Consider the following 25,571-nt stretch of genomic DNA (forward strand, 5'->3'; position numbering starts at 1 on the left):
GAGCAGTGGGTACAATGGCAGTCTCACATACAGAGACTAGTGGGATGCAAGGACAATATATTTAATACCTGTGAAATTATGACTGCAAAAGAAAAAACATTAAGGTTCGTGATAGAATAACATAGTCACTTTTGCTCCCTTAGAGGCACATGGAAACTATTTTCACTTGAAGTATTAGAATACTTCAAGAAAAAATTACTAAAAACAATGAAAAAATACACATATGGAAGTAGGACAGTAATTGAGATGACTGTGGAAGGGGCATCATCCTGCAGTGTACTCTGGGAGCAGAAGATGACATTTTGATTTTTCAGGTCTTGTGCAAAAAAGGTGGTTTATGTAGTTAATGTTTAAAGATCATATAGCACTTCCTCAGAAATGGAATGGCTGTGCCAGAACTACAAAGTATACCAAGATTTTATTAAAAAAAACCAACCAACCCATTGTGCTTGCCTGAAGTTTTTATTAGTTTGTGCCCATTGCCTCTCATCCTACTGCCTGGCACCATCTGGAAGAATCTGGTCTCATCCAGTTGATGCTCTCACTTCAGATTGTACACTGAACAAAGTCCCCCTGAGCCTTCTCTTCTCTAAGCTGGACAGGCCCAGCTCCCTCAGCCTTTCCTTGTACGAGAGATGCTGTAGATCCTTAATCATTTTAGTAGCCCTGCACTGAACTTGCTCCAGGAGCTCCATGTCTCCCGTGTACTTGGGAGCCCAGACCTGTACACAATACTCCAGGTGAGGCCTCACCTAGGCAGATTAGAAAGGAATCATCACCTCCCTTGACCTGCTGGCAACACTCTTCCCAATGCAGCCTGAGACACCAATTGCCTTCTTGGTCAATCAGTGTTATTTCACATCACACAAGGCCTGTAAAGGTTTTTGACATATGGAGGAAAAATAACCACCCCAAACCAACCAACCAGCATAAAAAAACCAACAAATCCCCCAACAAATCCAGCAGCATTAGGACATTTATTTTGGAAAAACCTGCCTAAAAGCAGACTATCAGGGTCATCTGTGTTGTCTTTGTAAAGAGCCAGAGAGCTCTTCCTAAAGCATTTATTAAAATCAATAGGGCTGGAAAGAGCAGAAGGGAGAACAACAGATGAACTTTTTCTTCTGTTGGTTTCTACTACCAGCCAACATTATGAAGACAAAACCAAGTTAAACAACATGGCTGTCAAGCAGTGCTGTAATCAATTTCTACCCATGTCTAGAAAAAAGAGCCCACTAATGATAAGCTGTTTTTCTTAAGTGACAAAATTATTGTCGCTGAAAAGCAGCTGCCCCCTTGGTAATGAGGCTGAAGATTGAGTGTTGTGTTTATTCTCAATATGGTGGCATTTAGCATTCCTGCTCACGCATTTTGCTCTGCAAAGACAGCTATTTTTGCAGCACTTACTTCTGAGAAATGACTGTCACCTTAAAAGTAGTTAAACCAATATACTGAGTAAGCCCTGCAAGCCCAACAGATCAATAGTAAGATAGATTCGAGGAAACACATGGCTTGAGAACAGCATAAACTTTATTTATTTTATAAAAATCAGTATTTCAACACAAAAATTTACTATCCAGTAGACCTGTGGAAATCCAACGTCTCTCCTGGCTGTTGTGACCATTGTACACAAGTCTTCAGTTTTCTGCAGAGAACAGCAAACATGCTAGCTGAGCAAAGTATCATTGCATTAAAAAAACCCCAACTATCTAGACAACTCCTTTATAGGAGCATCCGGTTATTTCTTCGCGTAAGTGATTTTCATGGCATGAGACGGAGTAATCTTGAATCCTTGGAGAGCATCTCGCGCAGCTCCCGCTTGATTCTCATTTTCAAACTCCACAAATGCAATGTCGTGGCGCCCAGGCACTAAGCGAACTTCTTTGAATCCAGGAAACCTTTAAAATAAGGTCAAAGAGTCAGATAATATTTTCTAGCTTGATAACACATCTCTTAGCAGCAGCTGTAAGACCTTATCATAAGCATCTACTAGTATAATAGTTACTACTAGTGAAAGATTTAAATTGAAGGCTGTTACATGTCCAGTCTTAGAACCATACTTCAATTAAAGATCATTATCTGGAAGTAATTTAATCAGTCTTGTGCACATACGGAAGCAACTAAAGCTAGTTTTAAAGCTGCTGCTGTCGTAATGTCTTTAATATTAAAGTCACCAGCTTAAATCCAGGACAGATTGATGGTAGATAACTTACACAATCAAAACCAGCTACGAATAAATCGGATTTGCCTTCTGAACCGAGACACCAGAACTGACATCTGTAATCTTGGCAGTAAGACAAAGAACTGAAATACCTTCAGAAAAAACTCTTATTTCTAAAAAGTCAGCTTGCCAACTGACAAAAAGCATACAGGTAAAAATTCAAAGGAGAAGTCCTTTTATTCAGAACTTACTGATTGAATAACATGGACAGCATCATCTCGTTTGTTTCCTCAGGCAAGTTATTAAGGAAAAGGATATAGTTGGGTGGGTTGTCAGGCACCTGCAACAACAGAAGATCAAAGCTCAGAAGATTACACACAAGTATCTGTTCCTCTGCATCTGTCTCCATGATTATTTGAACCAAGACTCTCATATCCTTAAGTATTGCTCATAACACTGCTCGCTGGACTTCAGTATACCTTCATGCAGTATACAGACAGAGCGTCTTGATTCTGTTACAACGATATACTCATTTACAGAGGCTCTTATTTCCAAAAATCACAGTAACATGTTGTCTTAGATGTCACACTTAGACTCAGATTCTCAACAGCGGATACTGCAGTACTCTCAGCACTGCCAGGGATGGGACCCAGGTGCCCAAATTCTGGCTGTAGTGCTGCCCAAAACATCTGCATAGTAGTGGAAGAACCTCCAAAAGACTCACATCCTTCCGAAAGAGCAGTAGGATAAATACCAAGATAAATACCCTGCTCACCTGCTGTAGTACTGAAATATTGAATATTTTTTGGGGAACTGAAGCCCACAAAACCCACATGGTTTTACTACAGTGCTCAAATTTATTAATTAGAAACCCCATTAGATTTAAAGTCTGTAGAGTCCTTAACAGATTTGCCTGCTAATATGAATTTCTAGCAACCCACCAGACACAAGGCTGGGTAGTCAGTTCGCTGACACTGGACTGAAAGACTAGAATCAGCCCAAGTCATCAAGGACATTACAAAAATAAACTGGACACCACAACTTCAAACATTCTAATAACAGTGCCAAGAAGTTAATGCTTCAGCACAATAATTTCCTTCAGCTGATGGAAACGTTCCAGGCAGTGCCATTAGAAAATAAACTTCTGAACTTCAAACAAATAACCTACTGAGGGTTGTGCTTTGATGCAAATTGACACACACATATTGTACCTTTGGTACAAATGATATCCAAAAGAAAACCCAGACTGGAAGCAAGACGTTTCCCCTGTGGCTTATGTATGCAGTTCTCAATGATAGTATTCAAGAAAGAGATGCAGGGCAGGCAAAGATACTCTTCCATATATTTGCTCTAGTGCACATCTTGGCTCTTTACTGCCTCTACTTCTAACACACGTCAATCATTTAGAAGGTCACTGAGCACACAAGATGAGCAAAGCGTAGGGAGTTGTTGCTACATCTTTACACAATTCTTTGGAAAATAAGACACTTATAAGAAAAAAGTGAGCAGAGGACCCTCAAACTCCTGAAAGGAAGCTTTTACGCACATATTCTGGCACCCTGTGTAGTCTTCCTTCTGCTTTTCTACTACAAGAACAAAATAATTTAAAGGGAATTTATTAATAATGAAAAAAAAGCCCAACCCTAAGAATCCTTCAACTGATTTAAGAATTAAAGTGGGATTTCTTAATAGTGCTTAATTAGTGCTTAATAGTTCTTAATTTCTTAATAGTTTTCTGTATAGTAATGAGAAACTGCAGATTCTCATTTCATGTCAACCAGATGCAGTAAAAGTGGAATTTCTTTTGCTTATTTGCTGTGATTTAGCTGGTAGGCAAATGTCTCAAAACAAAAAGGAAGCTGTAAAATATATCCTTGAGTTTCCATGTGTAAAACTACTATTGACTGAGAATAATTTTAAATATTAGTGCTTTTATTCACACACACCCAAAAAAGCATTACCTGCTGATTCTGTGCTGCAGTCCCTGGGGCGCTGGCTGAATTTTGTGTTGCTCCCTAGTGAATAAGTACAAAATAGTTTTACAAAGGTGTTCTGTTAGAAATATATAAGCACAACCATATCAGCATGTTTTGGTACAATTCAAGAAGTATGTTAATGTGTTTTTTAACCTACAATCCAAGGAATGTTTGTTGCTTATGAGCTTCCTGAAGGGAAATATAAAGCTCATGAATTTGGCTGGACTCCAAAACCAGCTGATCAAAGAAAAAGACATCAGTAGTAGCTGATCTGACTAATGGCCAAGCCAGCAGATATAGAAAATCACTATTTCTCCACATTATAGTATTTGTTTAAATATACAAGAAGGAAATAGTTTTGAAAATGAAGGCCTAGACAGGACATACTTAACAAGAGGAAAACAGGTGTTTCCCCTGAGGACTCTGCTCTAGCAAGGATAACTGAAGCTATTACCATTATAGCTACTAGCAATTATTTCTTAAGAGATTTCTATATTATGATTTGACTTTTTAATAAATCCTGAAAAATCTGAATATTCTACATAGAAAATGTTGCTTTCTATGAACACTCTTCTCTCGATAGCAATGTGTGCCTTAGCAGGAAGTGTAGTTAAGTAACACAATATTCAAACTCTGTGCCTCAATATTTCCTGCTATACTTCAGCATATAAATTACTAAATGTTATTAGTTTAGGCTAGGCCAACCCCTAGTGGAGATACATTCCAAACCAACCCCTCTTCATCCAACTGTACATCTATTATCTTGTTCCCGTTTACCATTCTTCAGTGCTTATAGAGCAAACAGGGCACTAAAACACTGAAGAAAAAAGCTGTTTGAGCACTTGAAGCTGGCATGAAAGAAGTACACACCCCTCCTTTTTTACCTCTTCTATAAAGAGGTTAGTTCCTGCTTTGATTTATTGTACCTTTGCCCTATACCTTTATTTTCATCTGGTAATAGGAAAGGAGGGGGGAGGGAAGCAAGGACTGTATCATCTGCCACCTCTCCTTCAACTTCTAGTGAGTGCACAAGAGCACCAGATATCAATAGACCACAATTCAGGGAATTGAAAAGTACCAAAATACAATACTTAATCCTAAAAAAAAAACCCCCAAAAAACACCAAAGCAAAACCCAATTTAAAATACCCTTTGTGTGTGTTTGTTTTTTCTTTTTCAAACAGAGAAGCAGCTTACCTGGATAACCTTTTTATTTGGTGCATTTGCTGACTGCTCCAGAGATTTGGCCTTCTTCTTTTCCTTCCTTTTTTCCTTATCGGCAAAAGTACCACGCATTTTAGAGATGATATCAGAGTCTGTTTTTGCATACTGAATCCGCTTTTTAAAAGGGAAAAAAAACACAAACAAAACAGAACAATACATTTGCAGTTAATAAAACTGAACATTTTCTATTTTCATTAACTGTGTTCTGTGCATTTACATTTTTTCCCAGAAATTTCTCATATTAAAAATACTGTTATAAACTGTAGGTATGCTTACAGTATCTAATCCTCATGATTAATTCTGAATACAACTACGGAACTCAAAAAACCCCTTAAGATGGAAATCACTGATTTTAACTCATTGGAATCAGAATTCTATTCATCTAACAGCATCTTTTGAGCACACTATATAAAGTGATGTGAAGACACGTGACAAGATTTGCACTACCTTCTATTAAAAACCCCAGGACGATTTTTTTAACCCCATTTTAAGGGGAGTTAAAATTTTACAGTGATTTCTCAGATCTCCGAGTTCAGCAAAACTCAGACTTCTTAAATAGAGAGGCAAGTACCTGCCTTAATCCAAACCAGTTGCACAGATTGTGTCAGCAGCACATTGGTGCTGGTTTTCTGACGCAGGCTGCCGGGGAATGCAGATGCAGCTATGAGTATACTCAGGTGCAATATTACATACACACACAATCCTATTACTTTTACTGTCAGAGACTATCAGACTCAATACAAAATTACACAGCAGTTGAAGATTTTTTTTTTAAATGCTTTTTGCTTAGACAGAGTATGCACGCTGCAGGCAATATTCAAAGAGGGAAGTACACCTAAACGCTTATAAAGCCTTAATCTTTTTATTTCCTGTTGCATTTTACTGAGCTCAAACCTCTACCAGGGTAAACGACAGAAGTGAGCTTGCACAATTCCTTGTCAAGGATTTCAGTGGGGAATCTGAAAGTGTTAATGAAAAAAGCTTGTGGTTCAGCAACATGAACTGTCTGTGCCCTCCTAAATGCCCAAAGCCATGAGCTGAAAGCCAGCAGTAATACATCCATCCATCACAGGAGTCAAGCGGGCCACTTGCATGTATCATTATGCCTCACAAATAGTTGCAGAATTAAGAGATGCCCAATTATCCAAGCAGGCAACAACATGTCGATCCTTCCGCTATTCTACACATTACGAAGTACATTATTAAATGACATTCTATCAAACAGCAGTGAATTTGCTTCACTCGAGTTCTACTGAAATTCAGTTACTTGGCTTGGTGATCTGATGCATGCACAAACAGAACTACACATTGATTTGAAAAAATAAACCACTGGTCACAACTGTTGATTTCTGGAAAGCAAAACTTTCTTCACTCCACTCACTGTTACCTCAAAAAGGAAGCATTATATTCTAGCTATTTAATACAAACAGAATAGTAACCAAGCTTACTCTAGATTAGGTGCTTACGGTTAAATTACTTCAATAATATTACAGAATTAATTTAATTGATTCAACAGAAAACATGATAAATAAAATGGAAGTATTTAAGATCTTAAAAACTTTAATCCAGCAAAAGAAAACATGCAGCCATCGTTTAGGAAACCTAAATGCCAAGTTCAACCCCTGTGTTTTAACTACGGTCTCTTCAGCATCCCTCTAGCTTGCATGTATTCATCGAGACAGGACACAACTGAGTAATAGTACAAGTACACACGGTGGTTAATTCACAAGGTGCAAGTGCCAAAACACTGTATCATACCACAGCATTTCTTTTTTCTTCAAAAAGCTAACAAAATAACTTACCATTGGCTTCCCATAAAACGGAAAGCCTTGTAGCTGTCTTAAAGCATTGGTAGATGACCCAAGTTCTTTAAATATAACAAAAGCCTGTCCTCTCATCTTCATAGTCTTTAAAGCCACAATGTCAACCACATGGCCAAACTGTGAGAATAACGCATACAGGGACCTCTTCAGTTCTGTTGACCATATGAAAAAAATAGATTAGATACAGGCAAATGTCCACCTCTACAGAGTTTGCTGTCCTTCAGTGACAATGCTTTTTGGCAGCTGTAGCTCACAGAGCAGTATGTTACATTAGTTTAGTCAAAGCTGTTGCACAAGCACAAGTTTACTTGCCCAGTTTTTATAAGTCGGTGTGTAACACTTCGTTTCACACCTCTAGTATTCATGTAGTGAAAAAGCTGTACCGCTTTTTCAATACCATCAGAAAATCAATACCATAACATGCAGTAGTAAAGAGGTATGACTTAAACCAAGGCCACAGCAAAATAGTAACTACTTAAAAGGCTAACTCAGTTTGGAGAATTTGTTTGTAACTTTTTAAGCAGTTCTCTTGTGCACATGAAATGTTTTTTCATAATCTGTATCCAAGTGTGTTTTGTATGATCTCACTGTACCTTACAGCTGCAGTGGATTTGTTTTCATTATTTAAAATCACCTGACTACACACCAAATAAAACCTTAATCTTACCCAATCAAGCTAAATAAATCATCTGTATTGTGTAATCATTCTACCTCACAAATCTTAACATTTGAAGTATTTCAGCAACATAAGAGCACTGTCTCTTATTTACTGGTAATAACCAATATTACCAATAGTAATCGGTAATAATGACCTGGTAATACCAGCCCACTGTCACTTCCTCCAGCTGCTCCTGACCAACCACACTGCTCTATTTTTAAGTTTTCTTATCAAACCACTTTCCTTAAAAATAACTTCTAAACCTGTATTTTAAAAATCAAATCTGTAAGCTTCACAGGTAATTTGAAAACCTCCATTTAAAAATTATGACCACACAATTTCATAAGGGAGACTTTCTAGTTTACAGGGCACTTAACATGCTACAAAGAACAAAGCCCCAAGTTAAATTTATTCAGTAAAACCATCTTGCCAAGTTAAGAAATAATTTCTCAGTAAAACTGTTTGCACTTTCAGATCTTTCTGAAGCACCTCGAAGAAACATCTAAGTAGCGCTGATCTGATTCCACCACTCTGCTCACAAACAGTAACAAATTACTGTGATCGTACTGCGATCACTCTACACTGTAAGATAAGCATAAAGTGGGTGGTTTTACAAACTGAACACACAGCCAGGTAAGGGCAAGGTTTTTATTTTCAGCACACAGTGAGGAGCTGAAGTTCCTCAGCATGAAGCCATCTATCTGGAGAGGGCTGCAAAGCAGTGCCTCCAATGCAATGATGCAAAGCAGGCTCGCTCATACCATGTCCTCTGCTTCTGCATGGCACTGAACAAACGAGGAGCGCACAGATGTCCCCACGCCACAGCAAGAGGGGACTGCAGAGGCCAACAAAACGCCTGCCAACACCCCTATTAGCATCAATCGGATATTCTCCTTAGTTATTCACTGAGAAGCAAACCTGGCCTGTGCAGTTAGCTACAGAACTACAGCAGGGAGACAACGAGAAGCTTCCTTAAGAACAAGAGCCCTGTCTTACAAAAAGAGGCTTAAACGTTGTGCTGCATTTGCTGACTTCAGCTGCAGCCTCGCTGCAAGCAGCGGTTTGCCGAGGGCTCCGTTCGCACCCGCCGCCTGCCCGGCGCCTCGCAGCTCGCTGCTGCGAGACCGCGCTCGCCAGCCCCGCTGCTGGCAGCGGCCGCGTCCCGGAGGCGAGTGCCAGGCCCCACTACCTTCTTTCTTAATCTTGTCATTGATGTTGTTGATGTAGATGGTGTGGTTCGGCCTGATGTCCATCCTCGGCGGCGGCTGCAGACCTGCCTGCAGGCGGAGCACACACACGAACCGTTACCGGTGGCCGAGGCGCGGCCGGCGCCATTCCCCACCCCGCGGGGCCGCACACACGCTCCCCCGGGTCCCAGGGGCAGCGGGACGGGCGTTCCCCGAGGCAGCCCGCCATGCCCCACGCTCTCCTCCCGCCGGCCCGGTCCGCCCGCCCGCACCACGCTCCGCACCTCTTCCCGCCGCGATGGCGGCCGGCCCGTCCTGTCCCGCCCCGCGTAACGGCGGCGCAGGCGGCAGAGCCGCTCCCGCAGCGATCGATGTGCCGAGCGCCGATGCCCGGCAGCGCCTGCGCGGTGGCAGTCACGGCCCGGCGTGGTGCTGCTGCCGCAGTGCCGGGTCCTGAGGCGGGTTTAGAGCCCGGAGCCCCTTTTCTCCGCTGCCTCAACGCGCCCCGCCGGGCCGCAGAGGGGTGCCGGCCGGTGAAAGCCGATGAAACGCCTCGGGGAGCTCCGTCTGCCTCTGGATCAGCCCCGCGGTGAGGGGGGGTTGTAGTCGGGGCTCCCCGGGAATCACAGTGGGGCTTGGAACTGCCCGGGATGGGGGTTTCCCGCCCCAGGCTTCAGCTCTGCCCGGTGCCGGCGGAGCAGTAAGAGGTTAGCTTCGTTTTTGTCACCACAGCTAAACGGCTGGCACAGCAGCTTGTGGAGAGTGAAGGGAAGCAGTAACTTAATGCCTGTAGACATTCATTAGCGGATATTTGGTTTTACTTATGATAGTGAGAGGGCAAAGTATCTGAGCATGTAATTTCTTGGAGGTGCTTTGAGGGTCCCTGCGGTAGTGGCAGCTCAGGGTAAATAAACAGCAGAGATTGGGGTTGTGGCCCTTGAATTTTTGGAATAATTTAGTGAGCTGCATACCTTCATTTCTAGCAATAATTATGAGGCTTTTTTTCAGAAGCAATTTGGAGCTGCGAAAGTTCAACCTGGTTACATACCAAAAAGAATATAATCAATAAGATAGTTCTTGCTTTGTAAAAAGCAGGAATGTTAGATAGAGAGTTCTTGGTTCAGTTACATTTCAGGGAGAAAAACATTACTTTCAGATCCTAGGGTTTGCTTCAGTAAAAAAAACATCTTGTATTTAGGAAGCCTGAAAAGAACAACATGGACTAAAGTGAGTTGAATATAAATAAAAGAATAAAAAGCTGTCGATTGAGATGTTACTTACTGGTGGAAGAGAACAGTGAGTTCTTCAGTTGTTTGTAGCATTGCATGGAATGGGGAACGGCGTGCCAGTGTGATGCCATATGCAATGCATACATGCCACAAATTTAAAACACAATAGGCAGCAGTTCCAGTCAAGTTTTAGGGGCCTAATTATTTTCCTTTGTTTACTGTTCTAGAACCAGTTGTTATGATAAAGGGTAACTTTGAAATATCCAAACATGAGCAAATGCATTAAACCACTGTTTTGCAGAAACACTGATGCTGCTATGTTATGCATTGATCAGTGTTGTCCATGTAACTTCATAATTTAGTAACAGTGTTCAAAACTACTTATTTGTTACTGAGTCAACGTAGCTAAGGGAATTTTTCTGACAGAATCAAAAATGCATACTATAAATGATTTTCAAAACAAAGTCCTTCAGCTGTTCGTAGAGAAGACATGTTAGAGAAAACAAACGCAGGGAAAACCTCAACTTGACACAAAGTGAGGAGGGATTCATGGCTTCAGTAATTGATCCAGCACAGTGTGCTGCACTCGTGCTTGCTCTGTGTCACTTTAAGCACAGCTGATTTATTCTTGCAGGATTTGGATGCAGTAAAGCAGAAAAGCTGTGTCTTTCCTGCTCCTCAGGTGGGATTTCACAGTCTGCCTGCCAGTTCAATAGAAGTGACATTCATTCTTCAGCTTCGCTTCCCCTTTCTCCTCCCCAAGGTTTATTTGGATTACTTTTGTTTTCTTAATCCCCTACCAGAGAGGTACAGTGCTCTCGTATTCACTCAGTCATTTGTTAAAGTCTGAAAGCTTGAAGTATTGTAAAAATTACTTCAAGTTTCTTAGCAAGAGTGCCCATAGCAACTTAGTAGGCAGTTATAATTTATCACCTATATAACAGGCTGGGAACACGCTTCCAGCTTGAACAGGTAGCTGCTTCATCACGTTGTCAAACAGCACTGAAGAAACAAAATGAAAGGCACAGGGTTCTTGAAAATACCTTTGTAGCCACTGCTCTTCCCTCTTCCTGCCCTTTGCTCAGGTCAAGGAAACCTAGCATTTCATTATTGTTGCTGTTGTTTGTTATGAAACCTGTAATAAACATTGAGGGGTTTTCCTTCGCCTTCCTTTTCTAAATCCAATGCAATTCTCCAAACTAAAACAGGAGCATGTCCAAGAGCTGCCTACAGGGGAAGCTTCACTCCACTGTGCAATCATCACAGCTTTGATTTGGTCCACGTACACATGATGCCTCACACTTTTCACAGTTGTTATCTCCCTGTATGAAGATCATGGGATAAGTTTCTCTAATTTATCAGTACAGAAATATTTTCATCTCACCTGTGTGCATAGTGAAAATCATGTGCTGGAAACAGACACAAGTGTGAATGCTTTGTAATATGGCTGGGTTGGTCTTCAGCGTTTGGCTGTTGTGTTCTGCTGTGTCAAGGAGTATGATAATACATCCCTAAACATTGGAACATGGACAAAGACAGTGAACAAAATGGCAGGAAATAAGGAAATTCCCTAGGAAGCACAAACAGTGGTGCTGTGAGCACTTGCAAAGTCAATATATGTGAAACCTCATGTTTAAGACAGAAAAGGTTCTTTGAAGGGTGAACAACTTTGGGATCTATATTCAATTGGAAGGTGCAAAAGAGAAGGAATTGAGTCCTATAAATCAGCAGTTGCTGGGCAGTTGTCCTGACTGCCTTCCACTGGTGTAAATTGCCAGAAGGAGCTGAGGAGCCTGCAGTGATTTACAGGTCATTGTTCACAGGCTCAGGATACACGACCTCTGCAAACTGACAAAGCAAAGTGAATAGACAACGTGATGGCAGGAGAAATTTAGTATTGACAAATGTGGTGAAGCACTTGGAAAAGCACCATTGGGACCACCTGAATTAACTGTAACCGCTCAGGAAGAGGACCCAGCTGACCCCCTTTGGAGGACAATAGAACACCCAGTGGTAGGGAGAGAGGCAAGCAAAAACACTGTATGGAAGGGGAAAAATGTACTGTGGTTCCTTTAATAAAGCTGTTCCATAATCACTAAGATGATTGAACGTAGTACTGCTTGATCTAGAAGAACCTCCACACATTCATCTGACATTTATTATTGGCAGTTTATACTTGTAATTATTAAATAGTCTGCCTGACAGATCTCTTTGGTAGACAACGTAGTTTAGTCAAGGGACCTTCGCCAGCCGAGGGAAGAGTACACCATCACAACCACGTATTTATTACTAGTGTTTCAGAGGAAAATCATTCTATCATGATTAATACAACTGTTCATTTGTTCTATTGACCAAGTCACCTTTCTCCCTTACCAAGGCCACAGGAGAAAACAGCACAGCACTTTGTTTCTTTGGATATAACTCTAGTTTATGGCAACAGAAAACAGTTGCATTGCCATTGTTAAGTGAACCAGCATTGAATTTTAGATACTTGACATTCATATTTGTTTATATCCAGAATAATATATCCAGCATATATATGCAGCATTGTTCAGCCTGGAGAAGAGAAGGCTCCAGGGGGACTTCACAGCAGCCTACAGTACCTGAAGAGGGCCTACAAGAAATCTGGAGAGGGACTTTTTACAAGGGCGTGTAGTGACAGGACAAGGGGGAATGGCTTTAAACTGGCAGAGGGGAGATTCAATACTAGGAAGAAATTTTTCACAATGAGGGTGCTGAGGCGCTGGCACAGGGTGCCCAGAGAAGCTGTGGCTGCCCCATCCCTGGCAGTGTTCAAGGCCAGGTTGGACACAGGGGCTTGGAGCAACCTGCTCTAGTGGAAGGTGTCCCTGTCCATGGCAGGGGGTTGGAACTTAGATGATTTTTAAGGTCCCTTCTGACGCAAACCATTCTGTGATTCTATGACAAATTGTGAAATGAGTGTATTTCATCTTTGTGTTTTATCAAGCATGCTAAGAATGAAAAAGAAGAATAAAAAAAATCAATAGAACTTGGAGGATGACTCCACAGGTCACGCAAGGAGCTTGTTCAACAAAAGCCAGCTGAGTTCACCAATGAATTACTCCCTTTCCCATCTCAGCTCTGTTTCTTCCATTTTAGTGCTCACCAGATGGCAGCAACTATCACTGCTCTATTAGTACAAAAACCTTTCAATTAACATCAGTAACAAACCACTTCCCTTCCCCCCTCAAAAAATAACCCCTGACCCCAGAAAGGAAAGCTCTGCACCCTGGAGAACATGCCAGACCTTTAGCAGATGATACTTTTAAGGCCTTACTTCAGTCCTTGGAGCAAAAGCTGCTCTGAAATCACAAGGATGCCAAGCACCGCCCTTGATGGCAAACTCCTCCTATTTGCTATATGTATCATCCCAGTGGTTCCCAGTTAGTTTGGGTGTGTTAATATACTGAAAAAGATAAAATGCGGGTAGCACTTTTAATTCCATACAGATGGTTCCAAATTAGTTCAGGGTGCTGGGGGTTGTCTTTTATTAGTACTAATTGGTGGCGTTGCCATCTGTCCACACTGTAACTCTTCACTGGGGAGAATAGCAATGCACTGGTTTGATTTATTATTGTGTAAGAATACTCACATTCCTTCCCTTTTTCTTTCAGTCTGGGTTAACTTTATTAGTTTTACTGGAATCAGCATTCTAATGTCGTGTTAAGTGATGTGACTTACAGTGAGCGTTTAAAATTCAATACTTTTGAATCCTAATACATTGTAGTATAATGAAATCAAGACTTACCTGCTGAGTTGTATAAAACTGCCTGGTTGTTTGCGTCGCTTGTTTTTTTGAATCTCACAAACCACCAATCCCCCAGTGTGAACATCTCCAGCCACATCAGAACAAACCAGTTTTAGCTGCTGCTCTTGCAGAGCTTCCCTGGTGTATGAATTCTCAGTGGTGTCCTGGCTGCAATGCTGAGTAAAAGAAGAGGAGCAGTGCTCTGTACAACACTCTCACAGCAGGCACCGGGTGCAGGAGGGATGGGCCCTCATGGGGCAGGAAGCCCTGTCCAGAGCATAGCTAGGAAAGTAGGAACTGGCTGTAGAGCGTGACCAGAGGAACCAGCCTCGATCATCCATGAAGCCAACAGCATTTGGTAAAACATCTGAGTGTTTTACAGAAGGCACCAGGCTGTCAGAGAGCAGCAAGGGCAGATGGGTCCATAAAGAAAGGCAAGCCAGGAGCCCAGCATGGCAGGGCAGACAGGCTGCACCAGCATGGCATAGCCCCACAGCACCCGAGCAAGAAGAGCAGATTTAAGTCCAGCAGTTCAGCCACTGCTCGCTGGCCACCAGACAAGCCAAGAGCAACAAGAAAGGTCTGACATTAAGCATACAGCTTGGGCTCTGCGAGGTACCTGGCCAGGCACGGTTGCTGTGCGGCTCAAGAAAGGACCAGAGGTCACAGATGGGGCCTAAGCACAGCTCCCAAGCAGAGAGGAGCCCTGGCAAAGCTCCTCACAGCTCTTGTGTCACAGCAACCTGAGCCAGTCACAACTGCCCCAGGTCAGTGCTGGTCTTGAGCTTAATCAGCCAGACACGTTGGAGGGATGTGCTGAGGCCCTGATGCAAACTGCAGGCATCTAAGGGACCAGTGAGGTGGAGATGGGTGCCGGGAATGTTACCTGTATTGCTGAGCTTGAAGCAGCTGGGAAATAGGAGGCTAGAGGTGGTATCTGCAATAGCCCAGATGAACTGTGGCAAAGAGGTGAGGAGGAAGCTTAACCTGCTTTAAGCAGCATTCATGGGCTGGAAGGCAGGGCAGTGGGTGGGCATGGTGGTCTCAAATAGCTGGTGGCACCACTGTGGAGCTGAAGAGACATCTCCCCAGATGGCAAGGGAATAACAGCTTGTCCTGGATGGAAAGTCAAACCTGCCCTTGAAAACACAGCTTGACAGGGAAACAGATTTGCCCAGGAGGAGGATCTCGAGCAGAGAGTTGGTTACACCAGTGCTACCTGAGGAGGGAGGTCTGCCCAGCCAAGGGTGTCCACAGCGCTTACTGGCTCAGTGTGGGGCTCTATGAATAATAGGACCCCATAAAGAAGCCCTTTGATTGAGCCCAAATGCGTCTTTCTCAAGCCAGCTCAGCCTTGAAATTGCTAATACCCATGCCAGCATCAAGCTATGAAGCCATAAATAAGCTTGTTTATTACTAGTCTTAGGGTTAATAATTACTGTAGTTTGGGCAAACAGCAGTAGTAAGCTCCTCTAACAAGTTCTGCCTGGGCTTGTGTTGAACTCTGCCAGTTCCCCGTATGGATACTAATAAAGCTCATGAGTTATTTTGATTGTCTCATTCCTTCAAACATTTATTGATTTAAATCATTTAGTTCTCAGTCACAGCAGGCACTGGGGAGCTGATGGTAAATCATACCATCTCTGGTACTTGAGTTGGCTGTAAATCTGCCATATCTGGTAGACTCGAGATGGCTATAAATTCTTCCAGTGCTGCTAAACCTTGGCTGGCTGTGGAAATGACTGCATGTGTTGTGCTGCCTTATGTCTGCAGCAGTGCTGGGAGTCAGAGAGCCCTTCAGTGCCTATTTCTCATTTAGCTTCAGTGTGCTAGAGCCCTTTCCAAGCGTTAGGGTTCTCTCGTGCCATCCCTTTAAAATAAACACCCTACATCACCAAATGCTGTAGGTCAAGAACAAAATCAAATGCAGCGTCAATCTCTTCTCCATCAGAATTCCATACGGAGCAGCTCTGAGCGCGTTGGCTTTCTAAAAGACTCGGTTCCAACTATGATTTACACCATCCTGCCTTTGGTAATGTAAAAATAAATCTCAGCTCTCTGAGATGAGATCTTGCCTCTGAATGAATAAATTTCCCACCTCCAAAGAGTGAAATGAGAACAGGTGCTTGGATATATGAACACATGAATCTGCTGGCTTAAAATGAAGTGCGCAGGTGGATTAAGACAATCCTTCCTGCTGCACTTCTGGTTACAAAGTAAGGCTATACAATATTAAGCAGTCAACATCCTAAATCAAATAAAAATGTCCTGTTTTCAGCCCGAAAGGCAATTATTTCGCATCCAGCTGGTCATAATTTTTGAAGAGAAAACTAGTAGTGACAAAACCCCCTTTTGTTCAAGAGTATTTTTATAAATTATATTCAGTTTTTAGAAAGGTTTTTGTTCTTCATAAAATGGATGAAACACTTGAACGTTTTCAAGCACTGAAAAGTATTATTACAAAAGGTATTTTGTTCTTGCCTTGCAAGACAGAGGAACTATGAACTCTCCCCATTCACCTCCTGCTGCCTCTTTAATTCTGTGTGAAGTGATAGTTTATCCCGGAGAATCCCATTCAACCAACACAACTTCTTTACTTTGAGGTTAGTCGTTTTTCAGCTCAATGTGAAAATGGGGTCTTGTGGTTGCTACCCAAAGGTATGTCTGTTTTGTGCCAAAGGTGTGATTTCCAGCGCAGGGAGACATTGCTGCTCTAACAGTAATTTAGCTGGCTCATGAAGCAGTAACATCAAGGTGACAAAAGCAGAGAAGGCCAACTTCTGTGCTACCACTGGTGGTCTCGAGTATGTGGATGGCAGCATTTCACTGCTCTTCCCTCCCCTGCTTGATTCAGGTGGGTGCTGAAGCCATCTAAGAATGCCTGGAGAAGTGCAGCTGGGAAGCAGACAAGAGAAGTGATCTCCCCACCTCTCCTCCATCCAAGAGAGTGGGGCAGGACTGGCAAGGCAGAGACAGCGTGTGTGTTTCTCAGTGAAGAGGCACCTATTGGGTAGCAGCGTCTAGACTCCCTTCTCCCAAACCTGAAATAAAGTGTTAGAAATATACTACTATCTTTCCACATTATATAAAATCTCAGCTAGACAATACAGAGAAGGTGTGTCTTCTTTCTGGGTTTGTTTAGTTTTGGTTTGTTTTGTCTAGGTTTTAGCTAGTTCATTGCTCACTCTGAATATTTAGTCCTTCCTAACACCGTGTTAGGAATAAAGCAGAGTTCACCTTTCACAAGGAATTAGAAATAGAAATTTGATGGTTGAAAATGCATTTTCTGTGAAAGAGAAGAAATGTCTATAGCCTGTCCCCATGCAATATTATAATATCAAACAAAGGCACAAATCCACTGCTGATCCCATTCTCCTATACTGGATTTGAGTGTTCCCAGTAGAGACTCCCTCTGCCTCAGCCTCCATCCAGGCACCAGCTGCTGACCTGCAGACAGCCCTGCAAGGGGCAGCCTGTAGCTTCTCAGCTCTGGCAAATCAGCCTCTATTTTCCTGGAAACTGGGACTGTGGGTGGGAACTGGCATCTAGGACGTGTCTGAGGGAGAGTCAACTAATCAGTTGCCCTTGGACTTCATCATGCTGCATCCATGCCTGCACCTTATAGCTAAGGGGCGAACAAGGTGTGGGACTGTCATTGCCCCTTTGGACTCTCAATTTCAGAGGCAGACATTCCTACCCTGGGGAGGGAGTAGCCTGTCCTTCAGCCTAAAGTGGGTCTATCAATGAGGAGAGGATGAATATTGTTCCTCAGTGCTCTGCACCCTGTGTGATTTTCCCCAGTCCATCATGGCTGTAATGGTGTCAGTTCTTCCCCTGTGTACTGAGACCACACATATATATAAATGGCCTCAGCCATGGATTGCATCCCAGCTCCTATGTCAGGGGTTGTATTTCCCTTCTTCATTGAGTCCTTCGAGAATGTTGATGGTTTTTGTGGGACATCTGCTTATACATGGGGAATGTCCCCGTGCTGACTTTGTTCAACAGCCACAGCCTTTGAGCAAGTCAGTTGGGGATGCTGTCACCCAAAGAAATACTGCTCCCAGCCAGATTATATGCCATGAACCATTTCTTCAGGGAATCCATCTTAAACTCATTTTAAGCTAACACAGCCAGAGCCGTATATTACAGCAAGGTGCAGCTAACCCTTTAGATCTGCTAAGTGTGATTGAAACCCATTACTCACTTTCTCACTACCTGGACAGTTTTATCCAAGAAAACAATTGTTGGGAGTGGAAAACTTGCTATGCAGACGGTCACAGAGCAATGTTAATGATCCAAAGGGATTCTTTGCCCCGACTTCAAACAAGAGCCAGCTGCCAGAGGGAAAAGCACAGAAAATAAACTGTTCCAGGGCATGCTCAGATCTCTTTCAAGTCAAATTTTGCCTTAGGACATTAAAGCATTAACGATATTGACAGCATCAGTACAAACCTGAGTATTGATTCTTTGTCAATACAGTGTTTTTTCTTGATAAGACCAATATCTTCTCTGTACCCACATGCTGTGAAGCTGATAGCATTTCGGCATGAGCAAGCCTTGGGGGAAGGCAGACACAGTGCATAAGGGTCCATTCATTTGTTAAACACTGCAACATTGACTAAAGTCTCACCAGGGCTGGGGAGGGAAGTTGTAAGGAGTGAGAATCAAATGAGATGTTCCTCAGAGGACTGCAGATACCCTGCATAATCTAATATACCCAACATAATGGAAAGAAGATGAGAAGCCTCCTTGTATCAGAATACTCCCTTTCCCTTTCCCTTTCCCTTTCCTTTTCCCTTTTCTTTTCCCTTTCCCTTTCCCTTTCTGTCGTGGTTTGAGCCCAGCCGGTAACTCAGAACCACACAGCCGCTCGCTCACTCCCCCCCCCCCACACCTTCTTCCTCCCCCCACTCCCGGAGGGATGGGGAGGAGAATGGGAAGAATGTAACTCCCACGGGTTGAGATAAGAGCAGTCCCACAACTAAGGTATAACACAAAACCACTACTGCTACCACCAATGATAATAACGATTAGTGAAATAACAAGGGGAGAGGATACAATTGCTCACCACCCGCCGACCGATACCCAGCCTGACCTGAGCAGTGATCTGGGCCTTCCGGGTAACTCCCCCCGGTTTATATACTGGGCATGACGTGCTGTGGTATGGAATACCCCTTTGGCTAGTTTGGGTCAGGTGTCCTGTCTCTGCTTCCTCCCGGCTTCCCCTCCTCCCTGGCAAAGCATGAGACTGAGAAAGTCCTTGGTTGGAATAAACATTACTTAGCAACAACTAAAAACATCGGTGTTATCAGCGTTGTTCCCAGGCTGAAAGTTAAAAAACACAGCACTGCACCAGCTACTAAGCAGGAGAAAAATGACTGCTATAGCTGAACCCAGGACACTTTCCCTTTCCCTTTCCCTTCCCCTTTCCCTTTCCTTTTCCTTTTCTCTTTCCCTTTCCCTTTCCCCTTTCCTTTCTCCTTCTCCTTCCCCTTCTCCTTCTCCCTTTCCCCTTTTCCTTTCTTTCCCCTTTTCCTTTCCTTTCCCTTCCCCTTCCCCTTCTCTTTTCCCTTTCCCTTCCCTCTCTCCTTTCCCTTTCCCTTTCCCTTCCCCTTCGCCTTCCCCTTCCCCTTAGATAACTATGGAAAGGCAGGGTAAAGAAGGGTGAATATTTTTTTAATTTGAAAACACTTGTGCGAGTCACTCTTTCTGCATTGCCTTTCTCACCCGTTGCCTGCTTGAACATGAAGGAGGACTTACTCTTGGAGAGACAATCCTCTCTCCTTGTGCATGCACAACAGTGTAGAGTTACAAACAGCATCTCCTTTTCCTGCTTTTCTGCTGTTAGTTATTCTGCCTAGTTTAGTACTAAGAAGGCTCAAGAGTTATATCACTCAAATCAGAGAAAGCGCAACATCCCAGGACATGGCTCTTTGTCTTTTAGTCGTGGTATCAATGCAACAATCTCTCTGCTTAAAGATGGAAACACTAATCATTTTCCATTTAAAAATAAATACAGATATGTGCCCAGTATTAGATTTGTCACATTACCACACCTTGGTCCTGTAAACTGGGAAAAAACCCACCCAACTGTCAAACTGTCCAGCTGATGGCTAACCAAATGGATAAATGAGGTTTGTTTGTGCAATATGAATAGAAATGGGCTTGTTATATTTTGGGGTGAAATAATATGGTATGACTCCAAAAATAAATGCCCAGAAAGAAAAATAGAAGTGTTATTTAGATATAAAACCATGTTAATAATGCTTTCCCCGTGCAGGAAAAATGATCCTGTGTTTGAGTCCGATACTGCAGGAGCAGATACCACTGATCCACTCATTCATTTGGGCAGGTCTCTCCGGAAAGGTCTGCGAGCAGGATGACTATGGATTGTTAGCATTCATGGAAGTGCCTCCGTGCTTTGTTGCCAGGAAACGGTAATGAAAGTATAGGGATGCCAGCTTGATGATAGGGATGCAGGGCGGCGGCATTAATCCTGTGCTTTGCAGACATAAGATCTCTATCATTTGCAAACACGAATGCCTGCACAGTGCTGTCAGAAATTTGGGAAGATCGTTTAGCTAATGGTGTTGTAGAAATGTGGAATGTTAGAAGAGCTTAAGCCAACAGCAGCATCATGTTAGAGCTCTGAAAAGCTTCCTCTGCCCCATAGAATACAGTCTTGTGGAATATCATGGGTAGATTTAGATTAGACATCGGGAAGAAATTCTTCCCTGTGAGGGTGCTGAGGTGCTGGCACAAGGTGCCCAGAGAAGCTGGGGCTGCCCCATCCCTGGCAGTGTTCAAGGCCAGGTTGGACGAGGCTTGGAGCAGCCTGGTCTAGTGGAAGGTGTCCCTGCCCATGGCAGGGGATTGGAACTGTGTGAGCTTTAAGGTCTCTTCCGACCCAAACCATTCTGTGATTCCATGATTATACTTGTGTGTAACATATTTGTGCTGTTTGCTTTTTAGGTAAGAAGAGTATAACTAAGATTATTTGCCTCTGTGAGGGTCAGGGTCCATCAAATGTTGACCTTAGTTAATAAGCAGAGGGATGCTCATATTTCTACTGCAAAAGGCAGAGAAAGAATCTGATAAATTAAGATGGAGCTTTTCTAAATAGACCTGCCTGTGAGCAGAATTAAGGCAAAACCTTTGGTAAGTCCCGAGAGTGGGGATGCAGTGGTCAGGATTTTATCTATATTTGAGGCCTTTTAGTTTTGTTTCTTGCATGCAGTATCTTCTCTCAGTTGGAAACACATAAGGTTCATATCTGTGCATTCATAAAATGCTGGAGTTTTTTAATGATTTGTCCCATACAGAGCACTTTATGTTGTCCTGCTGGCTTTCAAGGGATTAGCAACAGTTCTTAGTAAGGGTAATAAAATCTTATAAAGTTTTATGATTCTACTTCTTTGTTTTTTACCACTCCTTGAGAATTATTTGATCCAATGCACAGTGAACATAGTGAGCTATAGCAAAGACTTCAGAGAAGCTGACAATTTAGGGTTCTTTTAGAGCAACAGCTATTTTTCACTCTGACTGTTTGTAATTGGTTTGAAACTTCCAAGGTGGGGAAAAGCCCCATGAAGTAGCAGGAAAATCACAGTGTCCTTGAGCTCTGCTGGACTCTCATACAAGAGACTTCCTGCAAGTAAGGGGCTGATTATAATGAAAGTCCATGTCTGCTTTTAGTCCTTCTGTCCTTTAATCTTCAAGAAAGGCAATCTTTTCGTGTATGGCTCTTCTAAAGTGACTCCATATGTGTTTTATAAATGCTCAGTGGAAAGTATAGCTCAGCTGTAATAACGTTAGCAACAGCCGCACATCCCCTTGCCATTAACAGTGCCCATTACCCTGGAAAGCTTGCTCGTCTTCTGTTAGCTGGACTGCCATTACTGTGTCTTCAATTGCAATTGCAAGCAGCTACAGGTTGGGCAGAGAAGAGATTCAGAGCAGCCCTGCAGAAAAGGACTTGGGGGTGTTGGTTGATGAGAAGCTTAACATGAGCCAGCTTCAGTGTGTGCTTGCAGCCCAGAAACCAACCGTATCCTGGGCTGCATCAAAAGAAGTGTGACCAGCAGGTCGAAGGAGGTGATCCTGCCCCTCTACTCTGCTCTTGTGAGACCTCACTTGGAGTACTGCATACAGTTCTGGTGTCCTCAACATAAAAAGGACACGGAGCTGTTGGAGCGAGTCCAGAGGAGGGCCACGAGGATGATAAGGGGGCTGGAGCACTTCCCGTATGAAGACAGGCTGAGAGAGTTGGGGCTGTTCAGCCTGGAGAAGCTGCATGGAGACCTCATAGCAGCCTTCCAGTATCTGAAGGGGGTCTATAAGGATGCTGGGGAGGGACTTTTAGGGACTGTAGTGGTAGGACAAGGGGCAATGGCTTCAAACTTAAACAGGGGAAGTTGAGATTAGATATAAGGAAGAAGTTTTTTACAGTGAGGGTGGTGAGGCACTGGTGCAGATTGCCGAGAGAATCTGTGGCTGCCCCATCCAACCTGGCCTTGAACACTGCCAGGGATGGGGCAGCCACAGCTTCTCTGGGCAACCTGTGCCAGCGCCCCAGCACCCTCATAGTGAAGAATTTCTTCCTAGTATCTACCCTACCTACCCTCTATCAGTTTAAAGCCATTCCCCTTTGCCCTGTCACTACATACCTTATAAAAAGTCCCTCTCCAGATTTCTTGTAGGCTTCCTTTAGGTACTGGAAGCTGCTGTAAGGTCTCCCTGGAGCCTTCTCTTGTATCTTGTTCTTAATTATTCAAATAGCACTTCTGAGAAATGTTCAGATTCATAATAATACTAAAAACTTCCCACAATGGAAAGTGATGCAGAACTCCTGAGTGCTGCTCTGGGGTTGCATGTAGAAAGGCTGTTCTGTACTATTGCCTTGGAAATTAGATACTGTGATATGCCGTTTCCTTTTAGCAGTCTTGGGAAGCTCTTCCAGGGCTGATAGCAATCATCTCCAAAGGAAAAAAGTGCACTAACCTCTGGTAAATATCCCTTGAGAGAAGCAAAAACAATCTTGTGAAAGGTATTACTTGGCTTCTGAAGGAAGGAGCCTTGGTAAATGCTCCTGTTGTTTTGACCCTTCCAGCTGATGGGATGTGAAGATGGGGTGATTAAAGAGGCAGAGCTTGTTCGTAAGAGGGGAGCTTCTGAGAGAGGACAAAGTAGAATAAAACAGAGTCCCAAGCACTCTGTGTTAGTGGCCTCTTCTAAACAGATTCAGGGAGAAAGTGAGAAGTGAGATGGTTCCCTGGAAGACCTTTATCCCTGTGAAACAGGCGTGATGGATATGGCTGCTTCTCTCCAATGGCGGGCGCCCACTGCCCTGCCTTTGCGTAGATGCCTTTCCTCAATGAGATGAATGCCGACTTTGCACTGGCTTGGAGGTGGGCAGACACCTGGAAGATGTCCGTGACGGAGGGACCACACAAGCTACCCTTAGTCAAAGGGACATCTTTTGGGTCTCTGTTAACTGGCAGATGATTTAGGGCTACATTACAAACATAATGGCTGAGGACTGTGATCCATATTTATCCTGCATGAACCCTCACCGTCCAGGGCTGCTTCCCCTTTGCTATCAGCATGCAGGAACATACTGATTACTGCTGCTCTTCCATGTAGGATTAGCAACGTGTCTTCTGACTAAACACTTTTATGAGGTGTTTTATTTCAGCCTTTGAATGGTAAATACACCTTAAAATTGCACTGACTTAAATTTCAGGACTGTATTGATTTACTAGACTCAATTTCATACATGAGCAGGTTGGCTTTTGTTTAGAGGCAGGGCCCATTTCTCTGTGGCATGCCAGACTGGGCAGGCAGACGAGATAAAACACATGCATGGCGCTATATTGTTAGTCTTTTGCTTCTTTTTAAGCAGTGAAGGGATTAGACGGGGGGATGCAGAGGCTGTTCCTTGTTTTTCTAACACAGTGTTCACTGAGCTCTGGCTGTGCCCTTTCCATCAAGTCTGTGGCATCCAGGTGTTGGGCTGTGAGCTTATGGTTCATAAAACCTCTGCTCATAAAACCTCTGTTCTTAGGTGCTCACTGACTTCTTGTGTGACTCCATGCATCTCTTTTCCCTTCCTTCCTCCCATGCTGTTTTATCTATCATCCCTATTCAGGCTGCAAAGTCCTAGCACTGAAGGAGCTATGCTTCAGCATACCTGCTACCATGGGCTTTCTGACATGACTGAGTGGATACTCCAGACATTTTATATAGCAATATAAATTGTTATTGCCAATAATAGTATTACCCTATTTATCCCAAGGCAAGGAAGGGGAACACAAATTCTCTCTGGCAATGCTTATCATCTGAAAGTGTGTGTACAACAATATCCCATGTGAAATTTCTAAATATGCCATCATCATTATAGGAGCAATGATGCTGCTTGCGGCCAACATAAATGCTAGCAGGGTTTTTCTGAAGTCATGTATTGGTGAAATACTGTATTAGTGATCTATGTGTTTACACACACAACTTTTTGCCAATAAGAAAGTGATACTGCTTTAAATAATTGGAATACTGGTTATACCTCATATCACATATAGGAAATTGTATCAATAGAAATACTTGGCAAAAACACATTTGTGTCTTAGTGTTTCTTCTATTTTGAAGTTTAGCGATGAGCGGTGACTTTTTAATGTAATATTATAGGGCAGATTAGAAATGGGGTTTGTGCTTTTTTTGCTGGATCAGTAATTCAGCAATTGAAAGCCAGCTGGCCCTGCTCCAACAAAATCATTTTGACTGTGGGTTTAAACCAGACAATTCTCCCTGAAGCTCATGCAGGAGGATATGCAAGATCTCAGTGTGCTGCCTTTGACCAGCATCGTTAGATATGTTAGTGAGACATTGCTAAGCAGAAAACTAGGCACTTGAAAAGCTGTTTCAGGTCTTCACTCTTCTCCCTTTTCCAGCACGGGATGGTTTATCTCCATCCAGGGCTTTTCCTTTTGCGGAGAATCAGTGGCCACTAGAGGGAGAATAGGTTTTGCGTTTGTCTGGGGCATACATACTTTTTATTCATGTTAAATACATCTTCTATATGCAGTCACTGACACATAAAACCTGTTTTTCTTGTTCCGCTTTGTGCGATCCTAATCTAATTTTATCTCATTGCAGAAACATAATGAAGTAAGATTACAAGCTGTAGTTCTGTTAAAATACTTTGCTTGGCTTGATTGGAGTGTGAGTTGCAGTGAGCATTGCCTAATGCCCTGGATATTATTAAAAAATAATGTTGCAAGTTAAAGATTACTTAATAATAAATGAGTAATTTCTTATTTGTAAGGGCTATTTCTGAAAGGAACTGGGACCAGGTAACAGTGGCGACTTTTTGAATAAAAGAATCTTTCTGATGGTGTTTTGTTTTGTGCTAAATTCTCCCCAAAACACTTTAAAAAATATATACCACTTCCCAAATCTTCCATTTCAAGGTTCAATGACCTTGTCTGAACATCCCTTTTCTGATCATGGCATCACTGATTGAAGGGAGTGCTCTAAAGCCATCTGCTAG

General features: G+C 42.9%; 1 protein-coding gene across 1 annotated transcript; it reads right to left on the reverse strand.

Moving 5' to 3' along the window:
* Positions 1 to 1,512: 1,512 nt before the first annotated feature.
* Positions 1,513 to 9,744, reverse strand: SNRPB2 (small nuclear ribonucleoprotein polypeptide B2). The gene is made up of 7 exons (XM_030490137.1): positions 9,313 to 9,744; positions 9,031 to 9,118; positions 7,163 to 7,335; positions 5,334 to 5,474; positions 4,123 to 4,176; positions 2,413 to 2,501; positions 1,513 to 1,898 (listed from the first exon to the last, which is right to left on the reverse strand). Exons 2-7 carry the CDS (start codon positions 9,092 to 9,094, stop codon positions 1,739 to 1,741), a joined length of 681 nt encoding a protein of 226 aa, XP_030345997.1. The 5' UTR covers positions 9,095 to 9,118; positions 9,313 to 9,744; the 3' UTR covers positions 1,513 to 1,738.
* Between the last annotated feature and the right edge of the window lie 15,827 nt (positions 9,745 to 25,571).

Source organism: Strigops habroptila, chromosome 6, assembly GCF_004027225.2.
Source record: "Strigops habroptila isolate Jane chromosome 6, bStrHab1.2.pri, whole genome shotgun sequence".
Taxonomy (NCBI): domain Eukaryota; kingdom Metazoa; phylum Chordata; class Aves; order Psittaciformes; family Psittacidae; genus Strigops; species Strigops habroptila.

Bases quoted from the DNA above. Each gene is read 5' to 3' on its own strand.
- SNRPB2 (XM_030490137.1), bottom strand. From the start codon at position 9,094: ATGGACATCAGGCCGAACCACACCATCTACATCAACAACATCAATGAC. The intron at 4,177-5,333 runs GTAAGCTGCTTC...CTTATTCACTAG, and splicing joins CAAATAAAAAGGTTATCCAG to GGAGCAACACAAAATTCAGC. The intron at 2,502-4,122 runs GTAATGCTTTTT...CTGTTGTTGCAG, and splicing joins CTGCAGCACAGAATCAGCAG to GTGCCTGACAACCCACCCAA.